This window comes from Somniosus microcephalus, unplaced genomic scaffold, assembly GCF_052327205.1.
Source record: "Somniosus microcephalus isolate GS21.2 unplaced genomic scaffold, FLI_Smic_1.0 scaffold814, whole genome shotgun sequence".
In the NCBI taxonomy this organism is placed as follows: Eukaryota; Metazoa; Chordata; class Chondrichthyes; order Squaliformes; family Somniosidae; genus Somniosus; species Somniosus microcephalus.
The window spans coordinates 39,979-59,804 of NW_028226001.1; the positions used below are offsets into that span (position 1 = coordinate 39,979).

At 43.7% G+C, this 19,826-nt stretch overlaps 1 protein-coding gene across 2 annotated transcripts in view; it reads right to left on the bottom strand.

Annotated features, from left to right (window-relative positions):
* The window catches only part of LOC147081072 (lamina-associated polypeptide 2, isoforms beta/delta/epsilon/gamma-like), a 61,730-nt gene that overhangs the window by 33,638 nt on the left and 8,266 nt on the right, over window positions 1-19,826 (bottom strand). For both annotated transcript variants that reach the window (XM_085980971.1, XM_085980972.1), the window contains exons 2-4: window positions 19,451-19,577; window positions 6,094-6,213; window positions 3,250-3,335 (exon numbers count right to left, since the gene is read on the bottom strand). In XM_085980971.1, the coding sequence (XP_085837097.1) occupies window positions 3,250-3,335; window positions 6,094-6,213; window positions 19,451-19,577 (333 nt within the window). The remainder of the gene's footprint in view (window positions 1-3,249; window positions 3,336-6,093; window positions 6,214-19,450; window positions 19,578-19,826) is intronic.

The window sequence follows — 19,826 nt, forward strand, 5'->3', positions numbered from 1 at the left end:
TAGCACCTCAGGAGATGGTTTTTCTACCGAAACAAAAGCACATTAATTGTCAGTGTTTGGGCCCTAGCACCAAGGAGGTTAAAAAAACTCAAACATCACTGATACAAAAGCAAAATACTGCGGAGACTGGAAATCTGAAATAAAAACAGAAAATGCTGGAAATACTTAGGTCAGGTAGCATCTGTGGTGAGAGAGAGTTAGTTAGTATTTCAGCTTGATGACCTTTGATCAGAACTGAAAAAGTGTTAAATATAACAGGTTTTAAGCAAGTTCAGGGGCAGGAAAAGGGGGGAGGGGTGGAAAGAACAAAAGGGAAGGTCTGTGATCGGGTGGAAGGCGGGAGAGATTAAATGGCAAAAGGGATGATGGTGCGAGGCAAAAGGAGGGCGGTAATGGGACCAGTGGTCAGGCCATCGACCTGAAACGTTAACTGTTTCGCTCTCCACAGATGCTGCCTGACTGGCAGAGGATTCCCAGCACTTTGTTTTTATTTCAAACATCACTGAATTGGTTCGTGGACTATTTTCACACCCAGACAAAAAGGCATGTTAAAAGAGCTCAACATCTTGATTGACAAGTGCTCAACACAGCCAATACAACACTTAAATCAATAAATCCAGACTCCTGCAATTCATTTAAACAGGGACAGCGATCGTTAGAAAAGGGATTGGAGCATGGATATTTTATTCTATTAAATGTTTTATTCTTTTATCAGTTATTCATTTAAGTGGGCTTGACTGTAGTAAAAAGAAAAAAAATTGTAAATGCTGTAAATGTACAGATTAGTCGACACTTATTAAGAGAAGTTAGTGAGTTTAACCTTTGGAAAAGTATACATCCGAAGCAATAACCGGCCTCCCTGCTTCACAGATGCAGATCGACTTGCTGTGCATTTCGAACATTTTCTGTTTTATTTCAGAGAGTACGAGTAATCTTTTTAACAGGTTACAGACCAAGTAATTGTTCTAGCCAATATTTATCACTCAACCAACACCCTAAAAAACCACAAGGTGATCTGGTCATTTATTTCATTGCTGTATGTGGGAGCTTGTTGTTCCCAAACTGGCTGCCACGTTTGCTACATTACAACAGTGACAACACTTCTAAAGTACTTGATTGGTTGTAAAATGCTTTGGGACATCTGGAGGTTGTAAAAGGCGAGATTTACACACACACTCACTTTACTGGTAGAAATCTGCCCTCTCCTGTTGTTTTGGGGGGGGGGGGGGGGGGTCGCCTGTGTAACATGATTACCCTCCTCGTGCAACATACCCACTAGTGGATTACCCTCCTCGTGTAACACACCCACTAGTGGATTACCCTCCTCGTGTAACATCCTCGTGTAACACACCCACTAGTGGATTACCCTCGTGTAACATACCCACTAGTGGATTACCCTCCTCGTGTAACATACCCACTAGTGGATTACCCTCCTCGTGTAACATACCCACTAGTGGATTACCCTCCTCGTGTAACATACCCACTAGTGGATTACCCTCCTCGTGTAACATACCCACTAGTGGATTACCCTCCTCATGCAACATACCCACCAGTGGATTACCCTCCTCGTGTAACATACCCACTAGTGGATTACCCTCCTCGTGTAACACACCCACTAGTGGATTACCCTCCTCGTGTAACATACCCACTAGTGGATTACCCTCCTCGTGTAACATACCCACTAGTGGATTACCCTCCTCATGTAACATACCCACTAGTGGATTACCCTCCTCATGCAACATACCCACTAGTGGATTACCCTCCTCGTGTAACATACCCACTAGTGGATTACCCTCCTCGTGTAACATACCCACTAGTGGATTACCCTCCTCGTGTAACATACCCACTAGTGGATTACCCTCCTCATGCAACATACCCACTAGTGGATTACCCTCCTCGTGTAACATACCCACTAGTGGATTACCCTCCTCGTGTAACATACCCACCAGTGGATTACCCTCCTCGTGTAACATACCCACTAGTGGATTACCCTCCTCGTTTAACATACCCACTAGTGGATTACCCTCCTCGTGTAACATACCCACTAGTGGATTACCCTCCTCATGCAACATACCCACTAGTGGATTACCCTCCTCGTGTAACATACCCACTAGTGGATTACCCTCCTCATGCAACATACCCACTAGTGGATTACCCTCCTCGTGTAACATACCCACTAGTGGATTACCCTCCTCGTGTAACATACCCACTAGTGGATTACCCTCCTCATGCAACATACCCACTAGTGGATTAGCCTCCACATGTAATTAATCTACCAGTCAGTGTGTGATGTGCTGTATATGTTTACAGCATAGCTGCATTTAAGGGGAAGCTAGATAAGTACACGAGGGAAAAAGGAACAGAAGGACACGCTGATAGGGCGAGATCAAGTAGGGTGGGAGGAGGCTCAGGTGGAGCATAAACACTGGCAGAGACCAGATGGGCCGAATGGTCTGTTTCTGTTCAGTACACTCTATGTAAAGTGCCCAGGTTACCAGATGAATGCTCAATTGCACTCTAATGACAGTCCTTGCTGCTATTTTAGCAGAAGCCGATTCAATTAAAACAAGTGGGTGAACACCTGTTAAAATAGAAGACGAATGTCACACAAACGCATTCACTGTTCGTCTGCTAAGATCACCAAGAGTAATTTCTAGGCTCTTAAGCCCTATTACATCAGGAAGTCTTTATAAAATTATACGCTTTAGCAGCCAAATCCCAAGTGTTTAAAAACTGCTCAGTTCTATGAAAGCATCCGGATATAATTTCCGAACTATACCCAAGAGAATCTTCTACTTCTGATTTGCTCCATCAAACAGTTCAATTACAACTGCAAAGAATTTAATGTCACATTAAGACTTCAGTAAAACAATCTGGATTCATTTTAATAGACAACCGCTTTTTTTTTTACAAGATAGTTAAATGAGAGTTTATTTCACACTTTCATTCACGGATAGAACAGGATGTGAAACTTGGGACTGCACAAAATCTTTGAAAATGCCACTATACAAATCTGAATATAATCCTCTCAATTCAAATGATCTGAAAGGTCAATTCTTTCAGCGCTAAATTCCCATTCTGTTATTTATGTTGCTCAATTCAAATTAGATAATCAATTTTTATGCCTATAAACAACAGAATTATCAGGAATAGATAGTATAGAATTTTGTTTAAAATTGTATTTGGATTTTTGACATTGAAAGGATCAAGACTGAAAATGTTATGGAATAATCTATCTAAATCACTTACCCAACTGTACTCGGTTTTTCTTTGCCTGGTTATTACAGGAGTCTTGGTCTTGCTTGTAAGCAGCTCCTTCTTTTCAATTATGATCTCTGAACATTCAAAAGGCAAGTACGAAGGGATGTTACTAAGTTCAAGAGCTGCTCTCCGATCACAAAAACAGTCCAATGTACAGTGCGCTGGGGCTCCAACACACGGTGCCACTAATTCCTAATCCTGACCCCACTCAGACGGAGGGGGAAAACAAGCAGGATCTTAAGAGACCGGTTATACAGCATAGAATCAGAATTACCCGGGACCTGGGTAACTAACAGGGAGAATTAAAAAACATTTAATTGTCTTTTAACACAAAATTGGTAGTGCTAATGTAAACTGGGCAATGGGAAAGCTTGTAGTAATACACTAATACATACAATTAAAACTCCGTTTGTTTTACAGCATCTGCTTACCAAAATTTTTTTTATTAAAAGGCACCATAAAATACAGGTAGTAAAAATGGAAATTACTGAGCATCAGTCCCCCAAAACAACATTTTTAGCTTGATTCTGTGTTATGCAAGCCAAGAGTATTAGTATTTGTGGCAAACCTAGCTACACAGAGCGAGGTGGGTTATTGTGGGTTGTGTCACCCTCTCGCTCTAAATTGGTCCAAGATGTCGTTTTGCCTCTCCCAGGAGATTGTGAGGCTACTGGCAAGGGGGTGGGGGGGGGAAGACGATGTGCAGGGGTTACACCATGCTAGGATGGGACTGGCTCGATGGACCAGCTGGTCTTCTCCTGTCCTTCTTTATTGAATGTTCTTAAGTGGATCTACTTTTAATAAACAAATGTTCCATGGTGTAAACCTGTTAAAATTACATCAAAATAAATCACTCTTCACATCGTTACCCTCTACATACCAGGCTTCAGTCATCACTGAGGGATACCTGCACCTTTGCCTCCCCATTCCAACCCTCTATGGGTCACCTATGCTTGGGTAAGCTCCCAGAGGTCATAATACAGAATAAAACTATACAATCACCTGGACACGGGATAATTAAGAACTGCCAGCATCAACTTATAAAAAGGCAATTCATGTCTGAAAAATTTAAGAGTTATTTGAGGAAATAATAGTGTACGGATAGAGGAAATGCACTGGATGTTGTGTATATGGATTTTCAAAAGGCATTGGATAAGATGTCACACAAGAGGCTGGTTGATAAAATTAAGGCACATGGTATTAAAGGAGATATGGTAGCAGGGATAGCAAGTTGGTTAAAGGACAGAAAAAAAGTAGTTGTTAATGGATGCTTTCCGTCTATGTATATAAAAAATCTGGACTTGGGTATATGGGGCACAAAAATAGTGGGCATGGTTAACTGTGAAGAGGACTGCAAGCGATTTCAGAACACAGGCAGGTTAGTATATCGGGCAGATAGATATCAGATGACATTTAATGCAGAGAATGCATTTTGCAAAGAATGAGAGGGAATATGCACCAAATGGTGAAAATTTAAAAAAGGAGCAGAGAGCCTTTGAGGGTTCAGACACAGAAGTGGGAGGACAAGTTGCTTCAGCTTTTAAAAACAAAACAACACGTGGTATCCTAGGTTTTATAAATGGGGCATGGAGCACAAAAGCAAAGAGGTAATGCTAAACATGTACAAATCATTGGTTAGGCTGCAGTTAGAATACTGTGCCCAGTTATTGGCACCTTACTTTAGGAAGAATGTCATGGGGAAGGTGCAGGAGAGATTCACCAAGACAATACCAGGGATGAGAGGTTTTAGTTTTAAGAGACTTTGGGAAAATGACACTCTTTTCATCACAGCAGGAAGTGCACGAACCCATCTCTGCCCGCAACGCAATCGCTGCATCATTCAATATTGGGGTAGTTAAAGTCTCCCATTATCACTACTCTATATTCATGCACCTCAGTAATTTCCCTGCAAATCTGCTCCTCCATCGCCTGCATAAATTGAAGATCTTCAAAAGAGTCGAATGGTTAGGAGAATGTTTTTATGCAGAGGTTTGTTAACACATGGAACACACCATCAGAAACAGTGGTGGCAGAATAGCAAGGAACAGCTTTTAAAATGGAATTGAATAAACATTTGAGAGTTATATGTAAAAAGGATATGGGGAAAGGGCAGGGAAATAGAACCAAATGGAAGGTTCAGTCAGAGTCAGCACATTACAATGATTCTATGGAGTTCAGATTAATGGGTAATTCACACTTGAACCACCAGTTTAACTGAACAGCAGCTTGCTGTTCCACTGCCAATCCATTAATTGCTGGCTAGCGTCAGCTGAGCGCCATTATAAATAACTTCGTTAAAATTAAACTTCAGAAATATTCTACCAACTTTTGTTTGAACAGAAAGGCAAGATTGCAACAGAAAAGCTCTTGCCCTGCCCATTAGGATCAGCTGTCCCAGTGTGTCATACTACAGCCGAGTGTCAGACTGCACTACAACTGACCTGGGCCCTGCTGGTTTCCTGACAAACTGAAGCTCCAGCTCCCTTTGGTCTGATCCAGATAATTACAAACTCGATTAACAGGAGGACGGAGAATCAGAGAGAAGGGATTGAAGAATATGTTTGTGGGGGGGGGGGGGGGGGGGCAGGTTTTTCGTGGTGGAGATCAATCAGAAGCGGTTGGACCCAATGGCTTTTTTGTTCACCATCTGGAGTTCACATTTCAAATACAGAACGCAAGAACTAAAACTAATGCTAATCGTTTTCATTTTGAATGAAGATCCATCAATCAGACTTAAATTCAGTATTAGTTGTATTGTAACAATGCAATACAGCACCTCTTGTTTTCTTCCTATAAGCTGGAAAGAATCTCCAGTAAGCTGGGCTTACTCACCTTCTTCCGTGTCACTGTACTGATCAGAATCCGTGCTTCCGTTCGGCTGGTTTTCCTCAGTTACTGACCCCTGGTCCATCAGCTGCTCCAGCTTCTTCTCGTAGACCTTCCTGGTGGTGGCTGCACGACGGTGTGGGAGAGAGTTAGGACACATTACTCGTCTCACCTACAACTTATCCTTTAAAGTATTGAGATTGATAAGAAAATGTGAAGAGAGACATGAGAAGGCCTATAACAAAAGGGTATCAACTTGTACACTGATCAGCATATATAGAGTACAACACAAAAGTACAAAGTGACTGGGAAGAGTGACTGCACAGCAATCAGGAATGGGAACACTGCTGATTTTTCTCTTTACTCAGCCCGAGTTAATAGACTCTAGTATCTCCACAAATTAGGTAGGTTTTTTTCACCCAGTGAGCCATTTGTAATTCTCTGTGATTGCTTCTTAAAAAAAAACGTACCCTGGTTTGTCAGCACTAATCCCATATTCAGAGGCTGTTGTTGGCGGGCAGCACATTGCTTCATCACGCTGTACATTGGCGCTCCAAAGCAGAGTTCCCAATCTCAACCACACAACACAAGGCGACAGTGACTGGAGACCGGGCATCTCCAACAAAGGGCACAGGCCCTTTCCATCAGGCTGCTCTTAATCAGCTCTTGGCAACTCGCTCGTGGAGATGTGGGCTGGGGTCTTGCTTTGTGGGATAATGAAACAATTCGCTTATACCCTAACAAAAATCCATTTTCAGCTTTCCCGATTACAAATTAAATCCCAGCATTCAAATTCAGCACCATCCCAGGATTGTGATGTGTGTTCCTAACGGCAAGACCACCCCATTGTTACTTGCTCCCTCAGACTGACTATGACACAGTGTGTTGAAGTATTAACATGCAGTGCCACAGAGATGAGATGAGCTGTGCGCTGGGTTCAGCACTTTGCTGTTTCCCCCACCAAACTTTGTAAAAGTCCGATACCAAACACAAACATCGAACAGCAAAACAGATCTACCGAAGGTACTAGAGGGAAGATTTTCCACCAGATAGGAATCTTTACACCGACTTACTGCCGTCTGGAAAATGGGACTCCAGACTTCAAGTCTCATTTGGATCCAGTTACACAAGTTCACATTTCCCTGGCAGGTTCTGTTCTACTGGTGGATTTTGTTTTGGGGAGGGGAGGGAAGTGGGGAAGAACAGGTCCCCATTGCATTACATAATGCACACATGGAGGTATGAATCACACTGGAGAGTGGGACTGAATTGGGTGCACAGGGAGTTACCAAACAATTGGTTTGCTGCCACAGTGATGACCGCCGTCTGAAAAGGACCAGGACAGAGCGGTGGCATGGACACACAAGGGAAGGAAGAAAAGCAGAAGACCCTGGCTGAGGGAGAAATAATACAGGCATTGCATATCCTAACAGGAGTGGTGCACAGAGATCGAGACTACCCAGGGAGCTACTTCAAGGGCTGTATAATGAATTAAAGTAGATGATTTAAAAGTAACCTCTGACTGAGTGCGGTTTAAACAGAGTGCTGCGAGTTGGGTGAGTCAGGGAGTTGGGTGAGGAGTGGAAGGAGGAGCTCCCTTGCTTCGCCTTTGTTTTTCCTAACTTTTCACCCTGTAGGAATTGGTTCTTACTGTACACCAAGGAAAGAGTCCAAGAGGGGGAGCAGTCAAACAACAACTGCAAAACCGCTAAAGTGACGTCACAACCAGGGAAGGAGCTGATTGGCAAGTAGGACCTGGTGAGTACTTCTACAGTCCAGTCGTTAAAGTCAAAGTAAGGTCTCTAGTTTAGAGTAAGTAGTGTTTAAAGGGAAGTAGGTCCCTAGTGCATTTAATAGTCTTTAATTTAAAGGAAGTAAATTAAGGGTAGGACATGACAGGGCAGCTCGGCAGCGTGGCGTGCTCCTCCTGTGCTATGTGGAAAGTCAGGGACAAATTTCGGTGTCCAGGGTGAACACATGTGCAGGAAGTGTCTCCAGCTGCAGCTACTCGAAATCCAGGTTTCGGAGCTGGAGCTGCAGTCAAGTGGAGCATCTGCGAAGCTGAAATCTTCGTGGGTAGCACGTTTAACGAGGTGGTCACACCGCCGGTAAAGAGTGCACAGGCAGACAGGAAATGGGTGACCGCCAGACAGAGTAAAAGAACTAGAAAGGTAGTGCAGGAGTCCCCTGGGTCCATCTCCCTCTCTGACAGATTTTCCGTTTTGGACACTGCTGGGGGAGATGGTTTCTCAGGGGAATGCAGCAAGAGCCAAGTCCGTAGCACCACGAGTGGCTCAACTGCACAGGAGGGGAGGAAAAAAAGTGGGAGAGCAATAGTGATAGGGGATTCTATCGTAAGGGGAACAGATAGACATTTCTGTGGCCACAGACGTGACTCCAGGATGATATGTTGGCTCCCTGGTGCCAGGGTCAAGGATGTCACTGAATGGCTGCAGGGCCTTCTGAAGGGGGAGGGCGAACAGTCAGAGGTCGTGGTTCACATTGGTACCAACGACATGGGTAGAAAAAGAGGTCCTGCAACAAGAATTTAGGGAGCTAGGTAGCAGATTAAAAAGCAGGACCTCAAAGGTTGTAATCTCTGGATTACTCCTGGTGCCACACGCTAGTGAGTATAGGAATAGGAGGGTAGAGCAGATGAATGCGTGGCTAAAGAGTTGGTGCAGGAGGGAGGGCTTTAGTTTCCTGGATCACTGGGTCTGCTTCTGGGGAAGGTGGGACCTGTACAAGTCGGACGGGTTGCACCTGAACCGGAACGGGACCAACATCCTTGTGGGGAGGTTTGCTGGTACTGTTGGGGGGGGGTTAAAACTAGTTTGGCAGGGGGATGGGATACAGAGTGGAGCTATAGTAGGGGGTGATGCACAGCCAAATATAGAGGAAAAATGTCAGCCTGGAAGGCAGAGCAAATATGTAATGGCACAAGGGAGTATGGCACGGTTGGATGGCATTTACTTTAATGCAAGGAGTCTTGAGTAGAAAAGGAGTATGAGAAGAAAGAAAATGGGGAAGAAAGGGCGAAGTACCAACTCCACCCGTGTGGCGGAGTCCAAATTCTGATTGTAATGATACCCAGGAGAGAGGGAAATAAGTAAAGACTGGCCTGGGAAATGATGAGCAAGATATAGATGCCGGATGGGAAGCGATCCAACTGTGGTTACAAGTGTTTAGCCCTGCAAAAACAGATTGGGGAAAGATCATAGCCTGTCAACAGAAAGGGACGGAGGAAGTGTTAGAGTACGACGGGAGATTTAAAACTAACTGGTTGGAACACTCGGGGCTGAACACAGGAGATAAAGAAGGAAAAAGATCTAATTTGCAGGCTAACCAATCTGAAGATTCAGCAAAGGAAGAAAAAAAAACAGGGATTTGGAAAGCCAGGAAATGCTGAGACGCCGATGGAAAAAGAGGAAAAAAAAGAGAAACTTAAAAGTTTTACTGACATGGAAGTTATTAACATCTGTGCTGAGACAAATAAAACACAAAATTTGCTGAGTGAAAGGAACCTTGAAAAATGACTATGAATGTTCAAGAAGTTACAGTATTTCTTTTGTCTGATTAGATGTTCTTTAAAAGATTCTGTTGTTATGTGTGTTTTAGCTCCACCCACTTCTCTGTGTTAAAAGCGTTTAAATCTTTTGTCTTGTCTTGGATTTTGGAAGTTTTAAGAATGTGCGAATAAGATTGTGCCCCAAGAATTGAAAAAAAAAAACCTTTGAAATAATTTAAGTTAAGCTGGTGTGTAAAAACTGAGAAGAGCAACAAAAAGTTTGTTTAACAAAAGATAGATTTTTGTACTTGGTGCAAACTGTACAATGTTACATTAAGTTTCAGTCTAAGATTTAACCTTGGAGTCACAGTTGCTATGGTGAAATCTTCTAAAGCAGTTTGATTTGATTTGTTTAAATGTGAAAAACTAATTTTTCTCCAGTTATGTTTTTACAGTATTTTGGAAAGACATCTGAAGAAAGGACAATAAGAAATATGACGTTATTTACTGTTTTCTGCAAGAATGTGCTATTTTGTTTTGTTTTATCTGTTCTGTTCGTGTTTAGTTAAAGTGTGAAAACACAACTGTCGTTTTAATTTACGTGAAGTGACGCAATTACGTCTGATAATGTTTCGCTCCACCTTCTTAAAAACCTGCAAAGGAGTTAACCCTTTCCACTGACAGCTGTTTAAGTTCACCAAGCAACAACTTTAGTATGAAATTTAAAGATATGGGACATTATTAAATTTAAGTTTCTTACTTTTAAGTTAATATTTCCCCACAGTGCTAGAAGGAAAATTATGATTTGATAAATGGAAGTTATCTTGTAAACTAATTGTATGATAATGTGCAACATGGACTTGTACTGGTAGTGCTAGATTTAACTGATACGGCTTTACCTACATGGTGTTCTAAGAAAACTCAACAATTATACCAACACCTCCTAACTCAAGTGTTAAAACAAGGCGCGACATGGAATGGAGGTGGGCACCGTAAAAAACACAAACAGATATGGAGATGTAAAAGGTCTGTGATAAATGACGCAACAACTGCCTTTAATATGGGTACCTCAGTTGTTAATACTATTGATTTGGCGACACTGGATCAAAAGGTTAGAAACCTAGGGTCTCGCATTAAAGATGTATTACAAAAGATTGAAACTGGAGAATTACACTACTGAATGGGCTCCTAGGGTTGGTATTGGTAATACCGGTAATGGCACCCCAAGCCCAAGGCACTACTGAATGGGCTCCTAGGGCTGGTATTGGTAATACCGTAATGGCACCCCAAGCCCAAGGCACTACTGAATGGGCTCCTAGGGCTGGTATTGGTAATACCGTAATGGCACCCCAAGCCCAAGGCACTACTGAATGGGCTCCTAGGGCTGGTATTGGTAATACCGTAATGGCACCCCAAGCCCAAGGCACTACTGAATGGGCTCCTAGGGCTGGTATTGGTAATACCGTAATGGCACCCCAAGCCCAAGGCACTACTGAATGGGCTCCTAGGGCTGGTATTGGTAATACCGTAATGGCACCCCAAGCCCAAGGCACTACTGAATGGGCTCCTAGGGCTGGTATTGGTAATACCGTAATGGCACCCCAAGCCCAAGGCACTACTGAATGGGCTCCTAGGGCTGGTATTGGTAATACCGTAATGGCACCCCAAGCCCAAGGCACTACTGAATGGGCTCCTAGGGCTGGTATTGGTAATACCGTAATGGCACCCCAAGCCCAAGGCACTACTGAATGGGCTCTTAGGGCTGGTATTGGTAATACCGTAATGGCACCCCAAGCCCAAGGCACTACTGAATGGGCTCCTAGGGCTGGTATTGGTAATACCGTAATGGCACCCCAAGCCACTACTGAATGGGCTCCTAGGGCTGGTATTGGTAATACCGTAATGGCACCCCAAGCCCAAGGCACTACTGAATGGGCTCCTAGGGCTGGTATTGGTAATACCGTAATGGCACCCCAAGCCCAAGGCACTACTGAATGGGCTCCTAGGGCTGGTATTGGTAATACCGTAATGGCACCCCAAGCCCAAGGCACTACTGAATGGGCTCCTAGGGCTGGTATTGGTAATACCGTAATGGCACCCCAAGCCCAAGGCACTACTGAATGGGCTCCTAGGGTTGGTATTGGTAATACCGTAATGGCACCCCAAGCCTAAGGCACTACTGAATGGGCTCCTAGGGCTGGTATTGGTAATACCGTAATGGCACCCCAAGCCTAAGGCACTACTGAATGGGCTCCTAGGGTTGGTATTGGTAATACCGTAATGGCACCCCAAGCCCAAGACACTACTGAATGGGCTCCTAGGGTTGGTATTGGTAATACCGTAATGGCACCCCAAGCCCAAGGCACTACTGAATGGGCTCCTAGGGCTGGTATTGGTAATACCGTAATGGCACCCCAAGCCCAAGGCACTACTGAATGGGCTCCTAGGGCTGGTATTGGTAATACCGTAATGGCACCCCAAGCCCAAGGCACTACTGAATGGGCTCCTAGGGCTGGTATTGGTAATACCGTAATGGCACCCCAAGCCCAAGACACTACTGAATGGGCTCCTAGGGCTGGTATTGGTAATACCGTAATGGCACCCCAAGCCCAAGGACGAGAGGTGTACCGAATACAGAACATTGGGGTAGTGAAGGACGGAATGCACATATCCCACATGTAATTAAAGGAAAGTGATTGAGAGTGTAAGATTGAAACAGGAGAATTGCACTACTGAATGAGAACTTGCAAAATGCTCTCAGGCAGTTTAAAAGAGCAGAAACAAAACTGAAAAAAAATCAGTCTGAACTCGATGATCTGAAACAAGAAGAAAATAATTTGAACGACCGCTTACTAAATCTCCAGGTAGATTGCCAGACCAAGGAAGAACTGGTTTCAGACTTGGAGAATAAGTTAATGAAGTCAAAGCAGAATGAAAATTCTCTTGCCTCCCTTCTAGCTGAGAAGGAAGATGCTTTACTTGAAAAAGTTGACAGGTTAAAGCAGTTTTCGGAAAACATTGAGAAAAGTCAGGCAACAATAGAGACCGTGGAAAAAGAAAAGTTGAATCTTGAGAATAACTTAAAGCAACAGATTATGCTTTTAGAGAGCCTAATAGCTGAGAAAACCACATTAGTGAAAGCACAACTACAGGAAAGAGCACTTCAGGAGAAAGAAATGGAAGAGATTAATGTAGAGCTAGTTACTGCTAAAAATCAGCTTGAAATCAAGCAGGCTGAAGTGGCCAGATTACAGGCAGAGGGCCAAGAGCTCAGGTCAAAGCTTAAATAGCAGCAAGCAAGACCTTGAAGAAGTATTCAGCCATTAGACGACTACAATCTTTCGATAAGATACCTGAAAGCCCGAGAAAGGCTTATATCGGACGGCATGGGTGGCATGATAGTGAGATACCGGTATGTGTGTGTAACTGTGACTTGTTACGTATGAAGTAATTACCATCCGGGAATGTATGGTGAATTTACACTGAAGAACGGTCTCAGACATGCTCAGTTACTTGACAACAGCAAGACATGAAATGGTTAATGTGGCTCAGGAGAGCGAGACAACTTTTAAAGTATTGACACATACTCCATCGAGAAACTATCTAATTGATGAAACAATCAGAATAGAGTTAAACACACTGGTTGGTACCTGTTAGAGGGATTGAAATTAAAGTTGAAGTGGAGAGTTACATGGAATCTAGATTGGTACAATTGAGGTCCAAGGAGAAATCATGTTTAGTAAAGAATTATCCACAAGATGGATACAAGTAAAAGAGATCTGGAGGATCTTTTAAATCCATGATTTGTTGATTAGATGTTAAACTGTAATGTATTTGATATGATTGTAAAACTGAATTTAACTGACTGTAATAATTGTGTTTTGTAGGTAACAGAGCGTGGGAAAAACCAGTACGAATCCAGTATGAGGGGATTTTGGTGGTGCCTCCTGTGTCACTACTACTGCAATTACCATGCTTTACGGGTCTAACAGGACCTGTCCCATCAACCAACACGTTTTTAAGTATGAGCTACACAATTATGTGGCATAATTCGGATACGACATTCCCCTGTTGTTTGTGGGTTTCAGTGAGCTCATATCACAGAATCACAGAAACCCCACAGTGCAGATAGAGGCCATTTCGGCCCATCGAGCCTGCACCAACACATATCCCACCCGATCCCCGTAACCCCTACACCAACACATATCCCACCCTATCCCTGTGACCCCACGTATTTAATCCCCCTAACACTAAGGGTCAATTTATCATAGCCAATCAACCTAACCCGCACATCTTTGGACTGTGGGAGGAAACCGGAGCACCCGGAGAAAACCCACGCAAACACGGGGAGAATGTGCAAACTCCACACACACAGTCGCCCGAGGCCGGATTCGAACCCGGGTCTCTGGCGCTGTGAGGCAACAGTGCTAACCACTATGCCACCGTGCTCATGATGCGACTGAACTCCTCCCTAAAGCATTTTTACGTTTTGGAGCAAGACAACTCGAGAATATTGAAATTGACAGCATAGGGGACAACTCACATTGATGGGATATTGGGCTTAATACATCAGCACACCCTTAGGTTCGTATTATTTCACATGCTCTGGTAGCTATCCAACTTGTAATGATAGTGTATTTGATATATGTAACGTGTGTAGTAAGACTTTGATACATAAGCCAATTGGGTACTCATGCCCATGACTGACAAGCAATAACAAATTAATTGAGCACACCGAAAGAGAAGATCCGAAGTAATGTAGAGGGGACCCCAGGCGGGGTAACATCAGGAAAGATAGAAGAAACAGAGGATACCCCAGGTGAGGCAGAATTGGAACACCGGAACAGTGAATTGAATTTGAGTAAGGGGTCAGAGGTTGCTCCTCCCCCTCAAAGGAAAGGAGAAATCTTCAAGACTCCCTACTAACTAACGCCCAAGTTGAGAGAGCAAGAAGAGCTAGCTAGATTAGTCAAGAGCCAATTGTGAGAAGTCAATAAGGATATTTCCTTCTCAAAGAAGGGAATTGTAAGGAATAGCTGTTAGATTCAAAGATGGGTTTTAATTCTTAGACCAGGGACTGACAACAGGCAAGCGGAAAAAGATAGCATAAATGCCAGCAAGGTCGAATATCAAGCATCAAAAGACAAATCGAAATGATATGGGAATGGTAAAATGCAAGGAAACAGGGAGGATAGCACCTGCTAGATAACAAGGAGCCACGAAGCCATAAAATGCCCTTGAAGAATCTTGACAAAACATTCCTCAGAAAGATAAGAGGGAGGCCTTGTATAATAGGATGGGGATCAAATTGTGTGTTTCTGTTGATTAAATGTGCTTGCCACCAGGCGGCTGCTGCCCCGTGGGCAAGACGCCTTGCAGGTCCCAGCAGACCGTTTTTACATCTTAAAAGGGGCATGTTATATTTAGCTGCTAGATTGTTTTGTACCTTTTTCTACTTTTTCTACTTTTTAATTTTTTACCTGAATGTATTTTTCAAAGTCAAAGCCATAAGCTGAGGGGAGCTCCTCCCACTTTTTTAAGATGCACTAATTAATTTAAGATCATGAAATCAATTAACTTATTAAAACCAGGCTTTTACTGTGGCCACGTAAAATCCTGGTTGATGTAAATTTGTGCAGAGCCACTGATCCGGACAGTGGCAAAACACAGCAGTAATTGATTATATTTTTAATCTCTATTTTTATGATTCAATTTTTGAAAGAATCAAAGGGGGGGCGTGTTAGGGAATATATATATAATATATATTTTAATAACATAGATTTTAATATGATCTAAGCTTAACACTGAAAGTGCCGATTTAGCTTAAACTGTGAACAATGAAAGTGCTGATCTAAGCTTAATACTGAAAGTGCTGATTTAGCTTAAACAGAGAACAAAGGAATGATTGATGTACCAGAGATCCAATCAGTGTGATGTAGTTGAACCAACCATGGCTCTGCATGCATGCTGCTGAGCCAATGGTAATAAAGGGGGCGGGTACATCTGCTGCTGTATAAGAACCAGCCATTTTGAACATGCTGTTAGTCGGATGAAGGAAGCCAAACAGTGTAAATCAAGTGATGCAATAAATCGACTATTTAAAACTTACCACCGGACTCGCAATCTTTTATTTTAGTGTGTTGACCTCAGATTAGTGTGGTCCACTGAAATTAAGTGATCTAACAGACGGGTTGCACCTGAACCGGAACGGGACCAACATCCTTGCGGGGAGGTTTGCTAGTACTGTTGGGGGGGGGGGGGGGGGTGTAAACTAACTTGGCAGGGGGGTGGGATACAGAGTGGAGCTATAGTACGGGGTGATGCACAGCCAAATAGAGGAAAAAAGTCAGCCTGGAAGGCAGAGCAAATATGTAATGGCACAAGGGAGTATGGCAAGGTTGGATGGCATTTACTTTAATGCAAGGAGTCTTGCGAGTAAGGCAGATGAATTGAAGGTGTTGACGAACACATGGGAGTATGATATTGTTGCTATCACAGAGACATGGTTGAGGGAGGGGCAGGACTGGCAGCTCAATATTCCAGGGTATAGAATCTTCAGGCGAGACAGAGGGGGTGTCGCAATATTAATCAAGGAGTCAATTACTGCGGTAAGGAGGGATGATATCTTAGCAGGTTCCTCTAATGAGGCCATATGGGTAGAACTTAAAAACAAAAAGGGGGCAAGCACTTTGCTGGGACTGTACTATAGGCCCCCAAACAGTCAGGGGTGATAGAGGAACAGATATGTAGGCAAATCTCAGAGAAGTGTATAAATAATAGGTTAATAATAGTAGGGGATTTTAACTTCCCCAATATTAACTGGGACAGTCAGAGTGTGAAAGGCTTAGAGGGTGCGGAATTCTTAAAGTGCATCCAGGAGAGCTTTTTGAGCCAGCATGTAGAAAGTCCTACAAGAGAGGGGGTGGTACTGGACCTAATTCTAGGGAATGTAGCCGGGCAAGTGGTAGAAGTGTCAGTAGGAGAGCATTTTGGTGACAGTGACCATAATTCGGTGAGATTTAAGGTAGTCGTGGAAAAGGACAAAGATGGACCGGAAATAAAGGTTCTAAATTGGGGGAAGGCCGATTTTAATATGATACGGCAGGATCTGGCCAAAGTGGACTGGGATCAGCTACTTGTAGGAAAATCCACATCAGAGCAGTGGGAGTCTTTCAGAAAGGAAATAGAGAGAGTACAACGCCAACATGTTCCCGTAAAGGTCAAGGGTGGGACCAACAAGCCCAGGGAACCCTGGATGTCAAGAGATATACAAGAATGGATTAGGAAAAAAAGGGAGGCTTTCAGCAGATACAAAGGACCAAAAACAGTGGAAGCCCGAGAGGAGTATAGAAAGTGCAGGGGGGTACTTAAAGAAATTAGGAGAGCGAAGAGGGGGCATGAAAAAACACTGGCAGGCAAAATAAAGGAAAATCCCAAGGTGTTTTATAAGTATATTAAGGGCAAGAGGATAACCAGGGAAAGAGTAGGGCCCATTAGGGACCAAAGTAGCAACCTGTGTGTAGGGCCGGGAGATGTAGGTGAGGTTGTAAATGAATATTTTGCATCTGTGTTCACTATGGAGAAGGACAATGTAGGCATAGAAATCAGGCAGGGGGATTGTGATATACTTGAACAAATTAGTATCGAGAGGGAGGAGGTACTAGCGGTTTTAGCGGGCTTAAAAGTGGATAAATCACCAGGCCCAGAGGAGATGTATCCCAGGCTGCTGTGTGAGGCAAGGGAGGAGATTGCAGGGGCTCGGACACAAATTTTCAGAACCTCTCTGGCCACAGGGGAGGTGCCAGAGGACTGGAGGACAGCTAACATAGTACCATTATTCAAGAAGGGTAGTAGGGATAAACCAGGGAATTACAGGCCAGTGAGCCTATCAGTGGTAGGGAAATTATTGAAAAAAATTCTGAGGAACAGAATTATTCTCCACTTGGAGAGGCAAGGATTAATCAAGGATAGTCAGCATGGCTTTGTCAGGGGGAGATCATGTCTGACCAATTTGATTGAATTTTAAGGGGGTGACTAGGTGTGTGGATGAGGGTAGTGCAGTTGATGTAGTCTACATGGACTTCAGTACGGTTTTTGACAAAGTCCCACATGGGAGACTGGTCAAGAACCCATGGGATCCAGGGCAATTTGGTACATTGGATCCAAAATTAGCTTAGTGGCAGGAGGCAGAGGGTGATGGTCGAAGGTTGTTTTTGTGACTGGAAGCCTGTGTCCAGTGGTGTACTGCAGGGTCCTTTGCTGTTTGTAGTGTACATTAATGATTTAGATATGAATGTGGGAGGTATGATCAGTAAGTTCGCAGATGACACAAAAATTGGTGGAGTGGTAAATAGCGAGGAGGGAAGCCCAGGCTACAGGATGATATAAACGGGTTGGTTAGATGGGCAGAACAGTGGCAAATGGAATTTAACCTTGAAAAGTGCGAGGTGATGCATTTTGGGAGGACTAACATGGCAAAGGAATACACAATGAATGGTAGGATCCTAGGAAGGACAGAGGATCAGAGGGACCTTGGTGTGCATGTACATAGATCCCTGAAGGCAGCAGGACAGGTAGATAAGGTGGTTAAAAAGGCATATGGGATACTTGCCTTCATTAGCCAAGGCATAGAATATAAGAGCAGGGAGGTTATGATGAAGCTGTACAAAATGCTAGTTAGGCCACAGCTGGAATACTGTGTGCAGTTCTGGTCACCACACTATAGGAAGGATGTGATTGCATTGGCGAGGGTGCAGAGCAGATTCACCAGGATGTTACCTGGGCTGGAGCGCTTCAGCTATGAAGAGAGACTGGACAGGCTGGGGTTGTTTTCCTTAGAGCAGAGAAGGCTGAGGGGGGACCTGATTGAGGTGTACAAAATTATGAGGGGCATAGATAGGGTAGATAGAAAGGAACTTTTCCCCTTAGTAGAGGGGTCAATAACAAGGGGGCATAGTTTCAAGGTAAGGGGCAGGAGGTTTCGAGGGGATTTGAGGAAAATCCTTTTCACCCAGAGGGTGGTTGGAATCTGGAACTCACTGCCTGAAAGGGTGGTGGAGGCAGGAACCCTCACAACATTCAAGAAGCATTTAGATGAGCACTTGAAACGCCATAGCATACAAGGCTACGGACCAAGTGCTGGAAAATGGGATTAGAATAGACAGGGCTTGGTGGCCGGCGCGGACACGATGGGCCTCTTTCTGTGCTGTATGACTCTGACTATAACTGCTGTACCTGGTGGCATATATGGAAAGTCATATTAAAGGGCCACCTACTGGAATCTCAGGGAAATGTTGACATTTGAACATGCAATTCCCCATAGGAAATGTTTACATAGCATTTTTCAGTGGAACGCACAACTCATGTACGGATTATTGATGTGTTCACCAAGTGGAGAGTAATAGTGTCAGGAGTGTGAGTTAGAAGGAAAGGCTGGGAAACACTGGGCTTTTCATGCTGGAAGGGAGGTGCCCGAGAGGTGATCTTATAGAGGGATACAAGATAGTCAAGGGAGTGGAAAGGAAAATCCGGAGTATTATTTTAAATTAAATTGAGAGAGTAGGACGGAGCGGTCACAGATTCAAACTAGTAAAAGGTAAATTTAGGTCTTAGATCATGAAACAGCTCCTGGATATAGTGGAGGTGAAAGCTCTGGATAATTTAAAATGCAATTGGATAGGATGACTTTCAACGTCTTTCTGGGTGGATGAACTGAGTTTAGTTGAATAGTTTTCCTCACCCATAATTAGTGAATCAAAGGTATTTGCTGCCAACTCTGTGTGTCAAGGTCCTCGACGTTTGGCAGTGAGAAAGTCGGCCTTTTCGTGCCGTGCGTGATTTGGTAGCGATACTCACCCACAATAGGACCCGCAGAAAACCCGTATTTTATAAGCTGCTCTTTTAAATCTTCATCTGTCAACTCAGTCACATCTATGAAATCTTTTTCTTCCACGCGAGTTTTATCCGTCTTCCTTGTGGCTTTCTGTGCAAGAAAGGCAATATTAAAGCCAAGAAGCTGATACAAGTGGGAAATTTAAAGTCATATATTCTTTAAATGACCAACTGTGGTCGAGGCGCACAGCCGTGGTGTATTGCACGACCCCAAGCCGAGATTCATTCCCCACATACCAAGCCTCCATTGCTGGGTTACTTGCTGCTCCCTCCACTTCACCATCTGTGGCCGCTGTTATACCCACTAATCTACAGCTTTCCTGAACACTCTCCCCAAACC